The following is a 19702-nucleotide window of genomic DNA, read 5'->3' as shown; positions in this document are numbered from 1 at the left end:
GCCAGGTTCCTCCCTTATGAATCTCACCTTGCTGAAGCTGTTCTTCCCCACTCCCAACCCCAAGAACTAGCTTTATCTTTCCTGTACAAGGGGAAATTATTTCAACTCCTAGCCTGATCCTGAAGCAGCAATGAAAAACCACTTGCTCTGGTGTGACTACTTCCTGCAGAGCTGAGGAATGAAAAGGGGAGTTTCTTTTTCCTTCACTGGAGTCTATAGAGAATCCTTCAAGTATTATTCTCCCAGCTGTTTAAAAGCAAGTGCACACACATGAGATGTTTGCAACAGTATTTTATTTCATTTCAGAAACATTAAGCACATCCTGTAACTCAACACAAGAACTAGCCATCTACACTTATTTTTGGGTGTAAGTACTCTGATACAAAGTGCAGTAGATGAGTAACTTACGGAGTGCATAGAACGGTGTTGCACTTGCTTGTTAAAGGGCAGTATGGGTACTGGTGTTCTCCATTAGATGCAAGGGTTTGTTTCAAATATAACACACAAACAGGACAAAATCTGTGTGACAGCTGAACGTCTTGTTTCACATAAAGTGCTGGAACAATAATTTAAATGTTACAAAACAAAGCTTTAACGATTCTAAAGCATTGTTACTCACAATGTGCATCTATGACAACAATCTAAATGTGGTGTGTTTAGATGGCTCCAGTCTCAGCTTCCTTTGGGAGCATGGCCACGTGTTCCAGCTGGCCTGAGTCTGACACATCATAGCTGGTCTTGTACTTGGCCAGGATCTTCATCAGCGGTCGCAGCTTCAGCCACCACTGCTCCTTGGGAATCCTGTGTCTGGGGGGAAACAGGGAGGTGAAATACATGGGGTAAGGCAAACACCTTCCTTAGGAATGGCATCAGGCATTGACCATCATGGGGGGATGTAAAACACTGACACAAATGAGAAGAATCAAGGACAGGATCCCAAAGAAATGAACAGGTCATACTGGAAGTGTTTAACATAATCCCAATTTGGCACAAAAATGCTGCCCCAGTGAATGGAAACAGAAGTAAAGTAATTCTAGGCATTAAGGCAAAAGCAATCACATGGAGGTTACTTAACAGGACAGCAGAGTCCCAGACTTCACGATGAGACTTTAAAGTGTACGGAGGATGAAGTAAAAGCACAAAAGCAAGAGAGAAGCAAACAACCCAAGTGGATCTGGGAGAATTCAGGCCTCAGGCAAAAGCAGGAAGGCGTTGGGAAGTGTTTGTTTGGAGTGGGGCAAGGCAGGCTGTGGGGAGGTGTTTACACCAGGCAGGGCATACGTACACAAAGTCTGTTTCACTCTTCAGCTCAGCCACAGGTTGGAAAACAAGGTTGCGTCTCCGCATTCCCAGCAAACACACTGAGTCATCGGTATTGGCAAATACTTTTCCTAAAACAAATGAAGTAATTCAGCATCTTTCTTACAAGTAGAAGGGCAAATACCACTTTTCTGTAATTAAACTGAACAAAAACTTACAGTAGCCTAATTTCAGCTACTGATTATTTAATAGATTAATATAACATCAAATTAGTGCTTTAATAGGATTAGATCTTTTTAGCTTAACTTCAATGATTAGCAATGAAATAACAGTGCAGTTAAACAACAAAATGCTTGAATTTTAGCATCCAGTTTTAGATCAGATTTTAGGAAGTAGTGCTTTACAATAATTCTCAAAGACTAAATATTACCTCCTTCTGTCTCCCATGAAGGCAGCATGAAACAAAAAAGAACAAATGTAACTATACAAACATCAATTCCTGCATGCATGTAAACCTTCCATCACACTGGCTATTTTAAGAGGATGATGAAACAGCTATCTGAATTATTGACCTCACTCAAGTGGAAATGCTCATACAGCAAGAAGCACAGAAAGGCACTACTGAATAATAAAAAACACCAAGATGGGAAGAAGAATATTGACTAACAAATTGTCATATATTTGCAAAGTGAAGGAGCCTTACATACTGACTGACAACCAAAGACAGTAACAAGAAACTGCACCAAACGTTTCTGCACCTTTCCGGTAGGTTTCCTTCAGTTTTTTGGAGATCCACTGCATAGCTTTTGCTGAAATTTTTGTCCCGAAATTTCTATCAAATGGTGAAGGTGCTCCACCCTGTGCAAAAATTGAATTCTGGGTTAGCTTATCAAAGCAGGATTGGTGTTTGTTTTAGCAGTTATCTCTGCTTACGGCCTGCTCTACCTCTTATTTCCATTTCCCTCACTTAGAAAAACAAACCAAAAGCCCCACCCCATTAGTCAGTCTAAGGTGTCTAAAATTTGTGTTCAGCACCTGTGGAATTCCCACAGAATCAGTTCTAATTCTTATTTAGAAGAATGGAGGGGACTGTGCATTCTCCTCCAGGTCAGTGATAAGTGTAGCCAAATCAAGACCTCCCTTTGCCCACCCACCAGCTGCACAGTGAGATAAAGCCATGCAGACAACACAGGCCAAAGGAGTAGCTCACTTCTGTCTCTTCCACAAAAACACCCATCTGCATAGATTCATGAAATCTCTGCTCTTCAAGAGGGTTCAAGAGGCAGACACATTATGGATAGGCAGATAATTGTATTATTAGGAAGGTATTACAATTAAATATAAGAAGAGGAATTATTTATTAATAGAGACAGAAGAGGAAGAAAAATGAAATTAATAAAGAATCAAATGCATTTTTCCTAGATTTTTAAAAAGGGTTTGCAATAAAACCTGATGATAAAAAGTCCTTCTGAGTTACCTACAAACAAAAATCCACATTTTTTTCCTTAATCTTGAGTCAGACCTGTTTCACATGTGGAATAGTGTAGTGCTGTTTGTAACTCTAGGCTTGTATTTACCTGCTGCATATGGCCCAATACATTTTTTCGACAGTCAAACACTCCTTTTCCTTCTTCAGAATACAGCTGATAAATGAAATCAGTTGTGTAGTTCTCATTGCAATTCTCATTTCTGTAACAATTAAGGCCAGACAGTTAGCAAATTTACTCTAAAGCACTGGATGCCTTTGCAGCTACTGAATGACAAGTCTTTTCCCTTTTCTTGATAGCAGTAATCCTGGCTGGGACATTTTCATCTGATCACACACACTCACTTTTAAGTAACAGGCTCATGATTTTTAGGGGTTTTACAGTAAAGGTCATAGTGTGACACACTACCTTTTGTAAGAAGGAATCTGGAATAAAAGACAAACCCAATGAGAAAACAGACTGAAAACAGGATGAAGTATTAGATTACAGAGCAAATATTTACATAGAAAGAAGTTTTAGACTTGCACTTCCAGACAGGTCCCAGAATTGCCTTTTGAAGCACAGCTTTTCTAAAAATCTCAAGTTAAAGGAACAATCAAGGAATATAGACTTGGAGTGTCATTCCAAGTGGCCAAGCAGCCTACCTGGCTGGGAATGCTCAGTATCACTGATGCCATCTATTACAACTATTACTTACCTCAGCACTAGACCACGCTGGATACTGGTTTTCATTTTTTCAGTCAAGTGTTCCACATTAGCCTAGAAACAAAAGTATTTTTAAAAATCCATACAGAACTCTGTATCTGAAACAACTTTAATGAGTCTACATTTCCTGAGACCTTCTGTTGAATATTCCACATAACGCATTATGTGCAAATTGAAATGATCAAGATTTTTGGAGATGCAGGATAACATGCTGTGTATGGCAATTCATCTTGGGTTAAAATTAACATCTTTCTCTATATCAGAAGTATCAGATTTTATTAAATCAAAGGAGTTTTTTATATTCTATACTGCTACAGCATCCAGCTTGATATACATAAAAATACACAAATTGCCACTGAAGTTTACAGCCTGCCCTTACTTCTGGTCCTGGCAACAACTGCATGGGGATAAATTCTGATTCATTTCACATCTCTGTGCTTCTCAGGAAATTTCTATCCTTTTAACTTTGTGTTTGCCTATGACTGCAGCTAGCACTAACCATCTCAGAAGTGAAAAGTCCTCACAGGAGACAAGTTCCATATCAGCTTGTGTACACCATAATCCATAATCCTTAAAGCCTGAGGGCTTTATTTCAGTAACACTTCCAGACATGCTCTGAATAGCTGTGGTAACAGAGTCAGTATCTAATAAACCTGACATACTGGTCAGTTCTTGTCCTGAACAGCCTTTAAATACAACTCTACCATAATAAGAAAATACTGTTCTCTTGGTTTTGGCTTTATTTTAAAACTACCCAGGTCTGTTCATTTAATTTGAATTTCAATCAGAAGACTAAAAATGAACCAATAATCTAGTAGTGCTTAATAGCCAATACAATTACTTTTGTCATTTTAGTGAACGTGGGTGTCAACAGTGATTGTGTCTACACTCCTGTTTTCACCTTATTTCTCTTAGGTCTGCAGTCATCTTCCTGAATCACGTTGGGATCACGTTGCTTAATATTTAAGACCTTTTTCCCAAACCACCACAGGATCACCTCCTTACTGCTCTCTCTACCTGAATCACCACAGGATCATGTCAGAATCACTTGGGGTCACCAATTGTTATCATCTTATTGCAGAAGTTCCAAACCTTCTCGGTGATTTCTCAGGGCAGCTCCTCACAGCACAACTCACAAACTGCAGCTCCCTTTTCAACCAGCTAACCCAGTCTTTTGTAGCACTTGTCTTTTCATTGGACACAGCTGTGGCCTATTAAGTGCAGGGCTGTTCCTAATCTTTGGTGATTAGTACAGCTGCAACTCCTCAGGTGTGAGACTGCCTTCTGCACTATTCTCTTACATTCTATTCCTCCACACACTCCTTTATATAACGTTATGGCATAGGAACTGGCACGACAAGCCAGATTTTAGGCCCCACCTCAGCTGTTTCTTTCTTTCATGAACCAACTACTTCAAGTACACACATTACAATACACATGTACAACAGCTTTAGATCTACTTAAGAATGAGCAAAAAAAGGTGCTGAATACCTGGAGCTCTCTGATATCAAACTGTTCCTCGAAGATGTAAGCAGCATCAGCTCCTGCTGCCAGGGCCCCCATGTTGGCCAGGTAGCCGCAGTAGCCGCCCATGGTCTCGATGATGAACACGCGGCGCTTGGTGCCGCTGGCCGACTGCTTGATGCGGTCACACGTCTGCTCAGAGACACCACAGCCTGAGTATGCACTACAACCCCTCACTGCTTACGCTTTTGTATGTCATGCAACTTTGTGTCACCTACTGGTAACAAAAGAGTTAAAAATAAAGCATTTGTAAAGAATGAATCTTTAAAGAATTCGGAAACGGCATAGCGCATATAACTATAATAATTATACAATAAAGGATTTCTTATAAATCATACATTGAACACCAGGGTAGAAATAAAATGTTTTTCTACTAGCAATTCTTAACATATACTTGCTTCCTGCAAACACTGAAAGAAGAGTTCATTTTGGTTTGTAGTGGCATTAACCAGTTGTGTATCTGTGTTTTCTAACACAGATACAAGTAGATATAATGAAGCTTTTCAAGGAATTGTGGGATGAATAAACTTCTCTTCTTTAACTCTATTCATTACTTAAGCTTACTTCTTCTTAGTATTGGAAGTATTGAAATTCACTTCATTCCCATCTATACTGAACTTCTTAAGTCCGGAGCATGTACTGCCCATTTACTTTCCAGTAATGATTTCCAGATTAACAGAGTTCATTCAAGCACTACTGATGCATGTTTTAAAATGGTTTTGGTTTTATACAAACAGGTACATAGTTACTGTAACAAGACTGGAATCTTCATTTGCACCTTACTGTGCCCAGCATAAGGAATGTTCTCTACATGGAGATCTGTTACTTACATGAAACCAGTTAGTTCTTAGAGCTGCCTAAGAGAAGAGGAAAGTAACAAAGACAGAGGCAATCTCCAGTGTGGCAAGACCTAGGAATCTTAGGAAAACATTGTAACTCAGGAAAATGCAGAAAATAGTTTACTATTCACCTTTAGGTTTTAGTAATACTCAAGAATCTATTTGACAAACTAACCTCCTGGAATGAATTTTTCTACCATTTGAAGTTATTTTAAAGTTGTTGATAAATGTATTTTCCTTTCAGAAAGCAAGTCAGAGAAATAAAGAGGCCTTATTTTCTTCTTTGTCTTAGAAACAAATAAATAGCATATACCACACTTTGTGACACGAAGAATTTTGTGAAACTGATGTAGTGTCCCAATACCAGTTCTGTTTAACAAAAATTGAAAGTACCTGGAAAGTTGTCATCTTGCAACCTGAATTATGGTAACATTAAAAAATCCCCCAACTTTCTGATTTTTTGAATGAGTAACTGTAGATGCTGTAATATTTGAGGTATTTCTAGTTCATGGTTTTTTAAAACCAGAACTTCATTCAGCTAACTGAAAATACTACTTCTGAAATTCAGATTATGAGCAATATGGCCCTTAAAACCATACCTAACACGTCACAGAACAAATCATTACCTGATATATGAGAAAACTTAATATAAAAACTCTAGAATGTCTAATATAAGAGAGTTTAATGCATTTAAAGACTAAGACCAGTATATGCAGGTATTTTGGTCAAGCTAGCAAAAGATACATGTAATTTAATTTATACATATTTTATTTATTTATTTGCATATATGCCTATTATGTGTTCACACACAAAAGTGCAGCATTCACATGAATTTATTCAGAATATGGATATTCTGTTATCCCAAGCAGAGAAGTATCTCCATAACAAACTCTGTCACAAAAGTCTATGTTGACTTTCTGTCAGTCTTTCAAAATGACACTTTCTTTCGTCTCTTGGGTTTTACAGTGTCACCAAGCACTTTACTTTCTCCTTGCAGACATTCTTTCATGAAAATTTTTGCAGAATACTCTAGCATTGGAGAAATTTAACTCATTTTTTAAAGAGCTGCCTGAAACTGGATAGGTACTATGTGTTTCACTTACATTGTAAAGCAATCTTGTCTTTAGACAATAAAGACACATGTGAAGATTTCCACCATTTTGAGAGACTTCTAGTATTTGTAAATCCCAAGATTTCTAAATAGATTTTCCATCTGCTGGCAGGAGAGAGGAATTTTCTGCCTTTTGAGAATCTCCAAGTACCAAGCAAGGAGGTAAATCAGTCATTGCCAATGGGACTAATCAGTTAAAATCTACTTAGAGGGGTTTCTGTCCTTGACCATACAAGAGATGGAGTACAAACTTTCCACTACTCTTGCTTTCTCAGAATTACTGTGACAGAAATACCCAAATATGAAATTGGCACAGGTAGACTTAAATGAATTATTAATTCATACACTACACTACAAGCTGGAAAAGCCAAACCTCAAATGCTTGATGCAGGTTTCAGACATCACAAACAAGGTCTGAGCACTCATTTTGGAATTCTGTTGCTAGTTGAGCTTTCATATGAACTGACCCAGCTTAATGAGAAATCCTAATGTTTGAAACACCAAATCAAGTGTTCTGCTATTAGCATTAACTAAACATCCTAATGACAATAAAATTCAAATGATGCAACCATATTTTGTTTTACAGAAAGCATCACTGATATGTATACAAACTGTAATTAACTTAGTACCCAAAAAACTACCTAAGAGGAAGCAGCACTATATGCAATCATTTGTTGCCCCATTGAGTTTCCAAAGTTACCACTTTTGAAGGTGCATCATTCACAATTACAAGATTTAGCTACTTGAATAAATGTCAGGATAAGGGGGGGGAAAGCTGAAGGAGTGGTGAAGTACCCATGTCCTGCCTATGAACATTGTTACATGATGAGCCCACACGACACCTTAGGACATCTCAGCCCAGGGATGCTGCACTGCAGCTCCCAAAGGCCAGGCCACCCTGTTTGCTGCCACAGCTCTTCCAGTTATCTACTGAGCTTTTTCACTCACTGTGTAAGAACACTGTATAAAGCAGGAAAACAAACCTGCTTTTCCTAACCCCCTGGACCTGTAGTCTTGATTTGACTTCCTTGGCAAATTACTTCATGCTTAGTTATATGGCTTGCTAATGATGGGTTTGATAAAAACTCAAAGCTGGTAAGATTTACTCATTTGTTTGCATTACATCTCAGCTCAGTTCCCTTTGCTGTGTCTTAAGCAGAGTAAATAGGACTCAAAGAGCTCATAAAGCAGTTGTATCCAAGGAAAAAACTATGTTAGACTAAAACTAGAACACTGACTGTTCTGACCCTGAATTGTTTAGCTGAACATCAGTGACACACTTAACTGCTTATACTATCCATGCATTTATATGCACTTAATGTAAGTTAAGCCTAATGGAGTTTATGGGATTATTCATGTGTTTAGTGTTAATCATGTACTTAAAATGCTCTACTGCTATGACCTCAGTCAATAGGTCATCCAACAAATGAGGCATTTATTTATAAAATATGTGCTTTCTTCTTTTACCAAAGTAATCTTTTACCTAAGTTAAGATAAAAATTAAATTGAAGAAAGCAAAAAATTTGATTCCCAGTAAAAATACCTTAAGCACTAATGCAGGAGTCTTGAAGAACTAAAGATAGTACCCAAAAATTAAGCATTTAACATATTTTTTCTAAGATTAATCTTTAATCAGTCTTGGAAATCTGAAGTATTAACTATTAAAAAACACAAGTAACTGAGTTATTTAAGAAAACCAGACATTTCAAAGTCTTTAAGTAACCTCATCTTATGCATTTTATCATCTTAACTTTTAAAAGATATGCAGTCTTACCTCCACAATAGCATTCAAGGCAGTGTCAGCACCAAGGCTATAGTCTGTGCCTGGCACATTGTTGCTAATAGTAGCAGGCACAACACATATAGGAACTGCAAACTCCTCAAAGCTGGCACGCGCCTCGTAGAGCTGCACACAACTTTCAAAGGCCTGAAGCAGTGGTACAAGTGTGAGTGAAACATTCCTTGGCTTTGGGCTGCTCTGCTAATGACTCCTGGCATGTGATGGTAAATGTGGCTGTCCATTGGCCCAAGTAAATACAATTGGTGAGATTATTTGGGGGGGTGGAAATATCCTGTACATACCACAACAGTGCACTGGGGTTGCATTGGCACAATGCTCTTTGAAGAAATGCAGAGGATTAGTACAAGTTAGTACAGACTGAAGGTGAAGTGTGCAGAGAGGTTTGAAGCAGCTGGGTAGGAAAGCATAGCACAAAGGCAGACTGGAAATCATTCCACAAGAAAGAACTTAAAGAACAGTTTGATACATGCTAAGGAGCTTAGAAAGTTAACTAGTAAAACCCTTGCAACTTGAAGAAAATGCTTAAAGAAAGACACTTTTTTAAAAAACTATGTTATCCTAGAAAGTCAAGACACGCATCTATTTCCACCAAGAGAAAGGAAAAAAAGTTCACCCATGCCTTCAAAGTTTCTATCAACATCACACATCTGCCTCTGTGAACACAGACTGGATGTAGGCCTAGAAAAATCCAGGAACGTATGCACATGGATGAGTTAATAAAGTTTGCAAGTATAGTTCGAGGATTCTTTGAAAAGCAGTTTTAGGTCCTTGGAATGACTCCAAACTCTACAAAATATATTATCATGTCAAAAGGATTAGGTGCTCCTAGTGGATGTCAAAATAAATGTTGAGATTTTGCAGCTGTTTTAAGTAAACATACATTACATTATTCCAATTATTTCTAATCTAAACTCATCAGCATCTCTCATGAAGTGTGGCAATTTTTCAAACTGCCTGTGTAATGGCTCTCCACCAGAAAGCCTGATTATGTAGGACACGATGTTTTCATCTCTTTCTCCCAGAAACTGATGTTCACAGAAGTCTCATTTTCTTGATTTCTCAAATGGGTTCAGAGAAGCCAATTATTGCAGATCAAAATTAGCTACCTACTGAGGTATCTCCAGGCATATCTGCACAGTGACTGGTTTAAGGAAAATCTTAGAAGAAAATTATGGGTAAATCCCCTACCTGTGAGAGTTCTCCTTCTGAGCTTTTGTTCTAGACAGAGCAGATCCTGTTCAGTGAGAAGACAGGATATTTATGGCTGTAGGTGCATAAGTTCAAACCAACTTTCTAAAAAATTTCTCTTCTCACTGTTTTGTAAATGAAATGGCTCAATGCTATACTTTCAGTTTGAGGTTGAAACACAGTCTAAAAGATGGCACTTTCAGACCCAAAGAGCTCAGAAGAACTAGAGTCAGGAGCAACAAATAGGAGGGGTTTATTTGGGATTTGGTTTTTTGAGTGGCTGTGACTTCACTTAGGAAATTCCAGTAATTGCCTGGTTCAGCTCAGTCAGGCTGCTTTGAACTTTTATTTCTATTAAAAGAATAAAGACATACAAAGTAACAGCAGTTTGGTAAAACCACACAGCTTCCTGGAGATCTGCAGAACATGAGTTTCTCTAAAGGGTTTTATATTAAGACTTCTGGAAAAACAAGTCAAAGGGAGAAGTAGAGCAATAACTAACATAACTGGTTAGTCTGCATTTATGATATGTTAAGATGAAGTTATGATATGTTGTACTTGCATTAAATATTGCCATTTTATTTGATGCAAGTGATTCAGCAACATATCCAATGACTGTACCTTCACCAAGCTCGAGCATTAGATGATTATATGCAACATCTTTGCATCACTGTGGCAAAACATTAAAATGCTTTTAATATATAGTCACTTAATTGTAAAGAGTAAATAAGTGATCAATGGTTTTAGCAACTGCTATGCTAATATTTTTTTTCATTACTACAGTAAGGCCATAGAGGGATATTACACTATGTTAATAAAATGGTTTAATAATTTCCTACCCTTTTATTGGATTTGTGTTACTAAAAAGATTGTTGCCATAACCAACATAACCAAGGATGCTTTATAAAAATTCTGCAGTCAAGCAAAGACTACTGTTTGTTGACTTTAAGATGATCTAAATACAAATGCCCACTGAAGGGAATGGAGTTACTGCCCTTACTCCACATCAGCTGTTACTAGGACTGAAGGAGATGAAAAGTTAACAGGTTAGCTAGTGGCCTGGCTAATTTTCAGCTTTCTAGCTCAGAGTAATGTCTGTTTTCCATGGGGAATGTGTACCTTAAGGCATCTGACTGTAGCTTTCTTTGTTCCTCAGGGAAAGGTTTTGTGGTTTTTTTCCCCACAAAACCAAATCACCAATCTGTACCCCCTTTTCCCTTGGTGAAAAGAAAGGTATGATTGTCAAAGAAACACAGTGGAAAGTTTTAGCCTCTCCCTTTCAGGTTCCATTATTCTCATCTAGCTGACACCTTTCCTTTCATTTCATGGCTGTCACATTCCTGAGGTCTTACGTCTAAAATAATATCCTATTTATTTCATTGAATTAGCAACATACTTGAAAATATAGATATTTTTATTATAGTAGTTATTTTAGTGATGCTTCGTTTAATAGAAAATTTGAAGTTCATGTTCTTATCCTGTAATCCTACAAGGGTAACTTTTTATGCCTATAAAGATCAGCCTTAAGCATATTCTCCTCAGGTAGAAACATCCAGCTTTTCCCAGGTACTTTATGCTGTCATTAGCAGTTTTTCTAATATTCTGAAAAGTGAAGTGAAAAATACAGTTTATCATAAATTTAAAACACCATTCAAAAGATAAATCAAATTTGAAGCCAAGATTTTAAAACAGAAATGGAAAAAATTGAACACTTCAGAAGGGTCCCCATGATCTGTTATAGAATCTAAAGTAGTTATTGAGCAATGTTTATGCCTTTGTGAGGAGCACACTCTTCATTAATCTCTCATTCATAAGTTATTTATCTGTTAAGTATGTTTTTTGTTTTTCTTTTTAAATGCAGAATTTTAACACATTTTATCAGCCAATGTTTCAGCATACTATTTACACTTGACAAGTTAAAACAACTGCCAAGTGTCTAATGATGGCACAGAGCAACAATCCCTGATTACCAGCACAATTGTACTTACCTGACTAGAGGTAGGCAAGAGCACACAAGTAAGAACCATACCACAGAAAAACTGAGTGTGATGCCACTTTGGTGTTCAGACAGCACTGAAAAACTGAGCACTTTTGGTGCTCTGACAGCACTGAAAACTATGATGCATTTATTGACCTAACTGTGGTAACAGGAATAAAACCTATCTATAAACTTGATAAAATGGATATTCATGTCCATCTCGTACTTTGGTTTATGATAGTCAATTGTATGACAGGTACTGGGCTTATCTGGTCACATTTAACAGGGTCACAGTTGCTACTGCACCTCATCTGAGCATGGCAGAAGAATGAAAGGATGCATTTTTCACTGGGAGTTTTTGTGAATCACATTCAAACAATCAAAGCAAAAAACTGAAATGATGTCTTCCGAATGCAAAAGTCTGAAAAGTCTGCTCCCTCCAATAAAAAAAAAGCAAACCAAACCAAACAAAAAAAAAAAAAGAGAAAACCCCCAAATTTAATTTTCTACTCAACTGAATATAAATCTTGCAAAGCCATTACTTTTCATATTTAATCCAAAGAAAAATCTAGGCAAAATTAAGTGCAAAACAACCAGAAGAAAGCCATTAGCAAAAAAAAATAAAAGCTTTTGAAAAGTTTTCAACTCTCACATTGAAAATACAAACACCTTTATATCTAATGAAGGCAAATGACACCTAGAAACCTAAACAGAAAAGCAAACAACACAGACTGCCTGACTACTACATATCTCCTTTGCATGAAATAACCTACAAAAAGAAGTCAGTATGGTTAACAAAGTTTATGAAGATAAGAAAAGAGGGAAAGCAGATGTTATGCACAATCATTTTACTCACCTTAGTTCATGATCAGTCATTTTGGACAGATATTTTTATTTACCAGAACTGGAAACAACATCAAGTTGTTTGATATACAACCCAAGTTGTCAATAAACAATTAATTCAGTGAATTTTAGTTAGCTTACAGTCTTATTCAAGGCAATACTTCAGGAAACTGGTATTTCCTAACTGAAGGGTTTCCTTTGATGAAGTTAAAATTATTTATACTAGAATGGTGGGAAAAAAAATGGTAGTGCATTCAAAGTTGGTGGCACCTGAAGAATCCTTGACATGAAAAAGCTATCATGATTAAAATTTTCAAATACCTTTAAGTGATAAGAGAACTGTCATTTAGTTTTCAAAAGCAACTTGAAACTCTTTTTGTCCAACTGACTAAGCTTTCTGTTCAACTGAAATTAACTGAGGAATGGCTGGGGTTGGAAGGGACCTCTGGAGGTCATGCAGCCCACCCCCCTGCCAAGGCAGGAACACCTGAGCAAGTGACACAGGAACAATCCAGGAGGGTTTGGAACATCTCCACAGGAGACTGCAGCACCTCCCTGGGCAGCTTTCTCCACTGCTCTATCACACTCAAAGTAGAGAAGCTTTTTCCTCATAAGAGATTAAACATTCAATTTTTACTTTATGTTGTATTAATGGATTTGATTTTTTAAAAAACTACTTCACATGTCTCAACTCTATTTATTAAATCTGCTATTAGGAGAATAAATGTAATGCCTAGTACTGAGAAATACGGATTTTATGTATTGTCTTAGAGGAGTAAAGATGTCACATAACTAAGAATCTCCTTCTCAACAGAGCAACTTTCCTCAGAGCTGCAGCTGGGTATACTACAACTCTATATTATGAACACGGGGTTTTTCCCCTCTACACTGCAAATGATCATCCAAGTCTCAGCTTTAGGTTTCTTTCTTTCTTATACAACAAGAGATGCCATTTTGCACTTAAAAAATTCAGAGGTCGTTGTAGTTTCAGCAGAAACTAAATGGAAGCATTTGGGATCCTAGACTTTCTCTTTTCTACAGTGGTGCCATGACTGTGGCTATATCAAGTAATTATAATTTCCCAGATCACATTTCTGAAGTTCTGGTCTACAAAAATATCCAGTAGTAGCCAATTAAGTAAGTTTAAACAACTGCTTTGTTAGTATATGCACACCAGAGCAGACTTACATCAGTTATAGTGTTCAGAGCAGTATCTGCACCAATGCTGAAATCTGAACCCGGTACATTGTTGGATACAGTTGCAGGAACCATAACCATTGGAACACAGAATTCGTCATATTTCTCCCGAGCTGCTGACAATTCCAGAAGTCCAAGGTAAGCCTGTTGGGCACAGGCATCAGGTGAAAAATTAGGATGAATAAATGAAGGGCAGAGTTGGGAGTGACAAAATGAGAAGGGCCACAGGGGGAGCCATTTCTACCACAGCACACTTCAGCAAGTCAGAGCACTAAGGAACCACTAAAATCTAACATAGACAAAAAAGAAAGTATTAGAAACAGACATATATTTGAAAACAATAAACAGAGCACATGTTCTCTTGAAAATGAACAATTTAGGCACAGAAAGTTGGTTTTCAACAAAACAAACTACTTCCCCAATCTTCAGGTACTGTTACTCCTGATTTAAAAATCTTGATATTCCTGAATTAGGGTAATAGCTAACAGCTTGGACAAAAAAGGAAGATACATTCTTTATCAAAAAGCAATGAGCACATTCTTCTCTGCAAGGAGTGGGCAAAACACTTTCCTGAATCAAAATTTCCAAAATTAATTGTTTTTTTAGAACAAAGCAAACATGAAATACAGGAAAAAAAATACTTCTCTAGACCCATTACAGATTTTGACATGGACTATGTGAGAGGAGTGGCTTAAATAAGGAAACATAGTGCAATTTCTACTAAGAGTCAAGAACTTCTGCAAAGATGTTTTAAGTGTTGATACAGTACAGACTGAAACTTGCACAGCAGAAGTCATTAATTTATTTTATTACAAAAAACTATAACACTATCTCACCTCATTTATTCATTTAGCACATCTCTTTAGCAGTTCTAGGCACTGTATTGAATGCCAGCTTCCCAGAGAACCACTGATAGACAACACTTAGGATTCTAAACACTATCTATGTCATGTATCAAATACACATAGAACCAAATGCATCTTACATGAAGATTGGGTAAAAATCAAACCAAACTATTAATTTTGTTAGGAATTCTAGTCTACTTAGACATAATTAGATATTTCAGTGTACCTCAAATCCACCAATAACCATAAGGGCGTTAATGTTGTTAGTGCGCATCTGGTCAGCAATCTTCTCCAAATATTTTGCAGGAAGAGTACTAAAAATCATTAAACCAAAAGAAAAATAAAAACAATTCACATACTCTGAAGCACTAAGAATTCATTGCTAAGCTGAAACCATAAAGTCAGCAGGCAACACAACTGGTTTTTTTTACATATTTATCCATACAAGTATCTCCTCCAGACAAACAATAAGGACTTATGTCAAGTGTAAGGAAACTGCAGGTTTCAAATTCTTTCAAGTGTTAAGGACCCCCTGGAAATTTTTAAGTTGAGGTCCCACTCTTCAGAGCTGGTTCAGCACTATAAAGATACCCAAGTTGGAACACAAGGATTTGAACAAAAGACAAACTCAAAAAACCCCAATGTACAAAAACTGAGGACTTAAAAACACTCAATGGGAAGAAAAGAACATGGAATCATACAGTGGCTATATAAAGCACTAGAGTTCATCATATCAATTGACAAAAATATTGATGTTACCGTTTTGTACCAAGAATTGATCCTCCTTGACCAGTCCAGCCTCCAACATCTCCCCAGGAAATTTCCTTAATCTTTGAATAAAAGTAAAAACAGAGATTTTGTTCAGTGATTATTCAATTCATTCTCTTGAGCTGCAGCAAACAACAGGTACTACTTCATGAAAAGCTGTTGGAAGAAGTTGTGGGCAGTGACATCACTAAAACTAAATGAGGCCAAGGAAGAAAACAGCATCAAGAGTTTAACTCTATTTGTCCTGAACTACTATAATCCCTTTCGGTGTTACCCCTGGATACCCTAACTGCTTTGTTGCCTTGCATTAGGCTGCAAGTCCTTTCCATTCCATTTGTTCTTTCTTCTTCCAGACCAAGATGAACCTGTCTCTGTGTTTCATATCTCAATCCTATTTTCACATCCTCTCCTACTGAATGTGAAGCAAAAAAAATCTAAGTTAGGTCTTTGATGTAAGTTTTGGGATCTATGCCTCCAGCCAAGCACAGAAATCAGCAATCTTGCATTCAGTTTCTCTTCAGTACACCAACCAATGCATAACATTTAAAAACAGGTGAATAGAAGAATCTAACTTACCTAAGGAAAGAAAAGCTTCCTCCCTCAGTAAGCACCATTACAAAGTTTCTTATAGCAAAGGAATACATGTGCAATAGCTCATTGTTCAGAATCAGAGATTATTCTGCTACTCTGAAAAAACTTCAATATGCTCAACATTGACCAAAACTCAAAGGCAGGATTCATCTGAACTCATTTTGTAGCTCTGCAGCATGTGATTAGCAACACTCAGCATAAATGAATTTACAGACTTGAATAGCTGAGAAATACTTACAATCTAGGTTTAGAGATCTTTATGAAATAAAAGCACTTGGAGAGCCAGTTCCCTGAGCAGTTATGCAGAACATACCTTCCAAGAACAGGAACAAAGGTTGTGTTCATGTGGGATGGGGTACCTAGCACTTGGTAACACACACGTGACACTGACCTTCCCTCTAGCGAAGCCTTCAAAGCCATCAATGACAGCAAAGATTTTGTGACCTTCAGTCATGCCAACTCTCACTGCGGCCCTCACGGCGGCGTTCATTCCAGCTGCAGGGGCACCCACATTTAAAACTGCCACATTGAAATTACTCTGCAAGACAGAAAATTGTATTTAGTAAGGACTTTGATTTCCACACTATAGTTAATTTGTACATAATATGCAATTGCTAAATTCTGGAATGCAGGAAAAAAAATTTTCAAAGCCCCTAAACACGTTGAAAATTTGAACTTAACTGCAAGGAGCAGACACATTTTCCCACTTGCAGAATATCAAAGAGAAAAACAATTAAAAAAAAAAAAAAGAATGTTTGCTCTTAAATAAGACTTTATCATAATTCCATTTGGTTTACAAGTAAAATTATTCAGGTTTTTATATTCTAGCCCAGGTTCAAGAAACATAAAATAGAATCAGAGAATAGTTTGGGTTGGAAGGATCATAAAGATCATCTCATTCCAACCCCCTGACATGGCCAGGGACACCATTCACTAGACCAGGCTGCTCAGAGCTCCACCCAACCTGGCCACTGTTATTTATTCAACCAGCTTCATGTTACTAAAGCAGGAATTTTTTTTGCAAACACATTGACAACAAAAAAGCAAAAGAAAAGAGACTCTAGCACCACAGCATTTATGTGTATATCATCAGTACAATGCAGAGAGGAACAGGCAAGTTTTAAAATTAAAGCTATTGGCCAGGTTTTTCAAGCAGCTGACAAAACATTAGTGAACACAAGCACTCAGCATCTTTCCCAACACCAAACATTTTCAGATTATGGAAGTTTTAAAAATATTTTTGAATGACAATTATAACAATTTGGTCCTGCAGAAGAGGTAGAAGGTATTTAGCTTTATTCTGTAAGAAGAGAACAAAAATAAACAAAACAAAAAAAAAAAAAATAGAACAGTTGTTAGGTAACTATCATAGAATCTCATCTGATTAAAAACCAAAACAAGCAAACAAAAACAAACAAACAAACAAAAAAAACCCAAACCAACAACAGCCCCCCCCCAAAAACCACAATAAAAGAGACACAAACCAGAGTATATGTAGGGGCCTTTTTTTTGGTGGTTTTTTTTTTGTTCTTGTACAGTTGAAGGATTGTATAAAAATGCAATGTAAACACAAACAGCAAAATATAATGTGTGCAGAAGCACTGCTGAAGCAGAGCATTCAGCTGGCTCTCCTGATCCGATCAGCTTAGCTCTCTCCTCAATTCCTGTGACATGCACATTTCATCTACTTTTTAATTCCTATTCAACCTCTTTTACTGAAGGCACATGGTTTTGTTAGTATGGTCAAATCTGGGTAGTTAGTAATTACACATGGCCTACATTTCCTTCTAATGCCATTTATCACAGAAGGTATAAGAGAAGTATCTAAAAAAATACAAAAGCCCAGGGCTAACAGTCCTGGATTTGGATTGCTGTACTAAAAAAAAAACAAAAAAAAAACAAAAAAAAAAAAACAAAAAAAAAAAAACAAAAAAAAAAAAAAAAAACAAAAAAAAAACCAAAACCCACCACCCAAACACCTGATCTGCCAAAGAAAATGTTAAATATCCACCTAAAAACCCTGAATTCCCTGATCTCTTTATGGTCAGTCTTAGGACCTTACTGTATTATCAATGCAATTTTGCCCCTTTATCATATTGAGAAGCTACCACCAGTCATCGTTACTCAAATATTTATTTGGGAAAAAGACTTCTAGGAAGTATAACAGCAACATCATTATGCAAATAAGGCAACAAATGGTCACAAACCACAGTTAAAAGAGGAATTAACAAGATGAGATGACATAGTCACCAACTATGATCAAACAGAATTATTCAGTAAACTTCTAATAAACCAAAAATAAATCCCTTCTAAGATTTGTTTGCACACAAAATTTAGTGTCTGCTTCCTAAATAAATCCAAATTTCCTCTTATACAAATCTTAGGAACTACAAAGAATCTAAATGTCCATTTATTTAATTTAAACTGTATTATGCATAGTGACTTATTTCACATGAAGGTGATGGATCTGTCCTCAGTACTGCTTTCCATGAATTCCTGTATTTGCCCTTACACTTGAGTGGTTTTACCCTTCAAAAGGAAGGCTTAGAATTCTTTTAATATAGAACCCTCCTTTATTGAAATATTTTCAGAGTCTTAATCATGATCTTAAACTATCACCCCTCCTTCTCTCCATGGTAAGAAACAGAGGGCAAAATAGTAACTATTAGGACCAGACATTTTAACAACTGGGACCAGCTGTACATCCAAGACAGAAGGAAACTGTCTTCAGCAACTTTCTAGTTACAATTGTATTTCACTTTAAAACTGTTACCTATTATTAGAATAAACTAGTGTGCTTCAAGTATCTTCATAATATTTAATTTGTAACCTATGCTATAATAGAGGTTTGAAGGGAGTTATTAATGGATCCCAAAGCAGACATGCATTGCACTTTAACAAACCCCCTTACCTTTGGAAGCTCAGCATCTGGCTTTTTGTGCGACAGTAATTTGTACGTGTTAAGGTTGTTTTCAAAGCTCCTAAACAAAGGAGCAAATAAGATAAGCAAATAAAATAGTAACATTTTAAACTCATAGCTATTTTAAAGAAACATTTGAATTTTTCAGAAACATTAAAAAACTGGTATTAAATATTGACACCATTGTTAATGCACATGCAAAACATGGCAAAAACCGGAAATGAGAGAACAATGAGAAATATTCAATTCTTTAAGATAAGAGTCACAAAATGTAAAACAACTATGCAGGTAATAAATTAGTTATCTAGACTGGGGAGAAAGCATTTTATTATCAGATGACTTGAAACAGAAATCACTCTCCGGACAGGACTGAAGAATACCTCCTCCAACATTACTGCTGGAAAACTACCAACTACTTAAAAACAAGCTCACAGGACTGGCCTCAAATTCATGAATAAACAAACTTATGGCAGCTACCAGTCAGGTCATACAGCACAGAAGCTTTTTGCTTTGTTACCAGTTAGCCCAGGAACAGCTCCCAGTCTGACACAGCAGAGAATTACAGCTTGCTTTGTTTTGGTGCAAGTAAAAATTTCAGTTATTCTATTTAAGCAACTCTTCTGTCTCCTCTCATTCTCAAACCCA

The 19702-nt window shown here is 36.9% G+C and overlaps 1 protein-coding gene across 3 annotated transcripts in view; it reads right to left on the bottom strand.

The window, feature by feature from the left end:
- Nucleotides 1-284: 284 nt before the first annotated feature.
- The window catches only part of PFKP (phosphofructokinase, platelet), a 43287-nt gene continuing 23869 nt past the window's right edge, over nucleotides 285-19702 (bottom strand). The window contains exons 12-23 of one of the 3 annotated variants that reach the window (XM_058821254.1): nucleotides 19049-19118; nucleotides 16529-16675; nucleotides 15538-15608; nucleotides 15005-15092; nucleotides 13925-14077; nucleotides 8701-8853; nucleotides 4944-5108; nucleotides 3445-3506; nucleotides 2838-2949; nucleotides 2019-2118; nucleotides 1286-1391; nucleotides 285-807 (exon numbers count right to left, since the gene is read on the bottom strand). In XM_058821254.1, the coding sequence (XP_058677237.1) occupies nucleotides 657-807; nucleotides 1286-1391; nucleotides 2019-2118; nucleotides 2838-2949; nucleotides 3445-3506; nucleotides 4944-5108; nucleotides 8701-8853; nucleotides 13925-14077; nucleotides 15005-15092; nucleotides 15538-15608; nucleotides 16529-16675; nucleotides 19049-19118 (1378 nt within the window). In that variant the 3' untranslated portion in view covers nucleotides 285-656. The remainder of the gene's footprint in view (nucleotides 808-1285; nucleotides 1392-2018; nucleotides 2119-2837; nucleotides 2950-3444; nucleotides 3507-4943; nucleotides 5109-8700; nucleotides 8854-13924; nucleotides 14078-15004; nucleotides 15093-15537; nucleotides 15609-16528; nucleotides 16676-19048; nucleotides 19119-19702) is intronic. The other 2 variants (XM_058821236.1, XM_058821246.1) reach the window with 2 other exon arrangements.

The sequence above is a fragment of the Ammospiza caudacuta genome, chromosome 1 (assembly GCF_027887145.1).
Source record: "Ammospiza caudacuta isolate bAmmCau1 chromosome 1, bAmmCau1.pri, whole genome shotgun sequence".
Lineage (NCBI taxonomy): Eukaryota > Metazoa > Chordata > Aves > Passeriformes > Passerellidae > Ammospiza > Ammospiza caudacuta.
The sequence above is the reverse complement of the archived record's forward strand: the minus strand, read 5'-3'. Positions and strand labels throughout refer to the sequence as shown.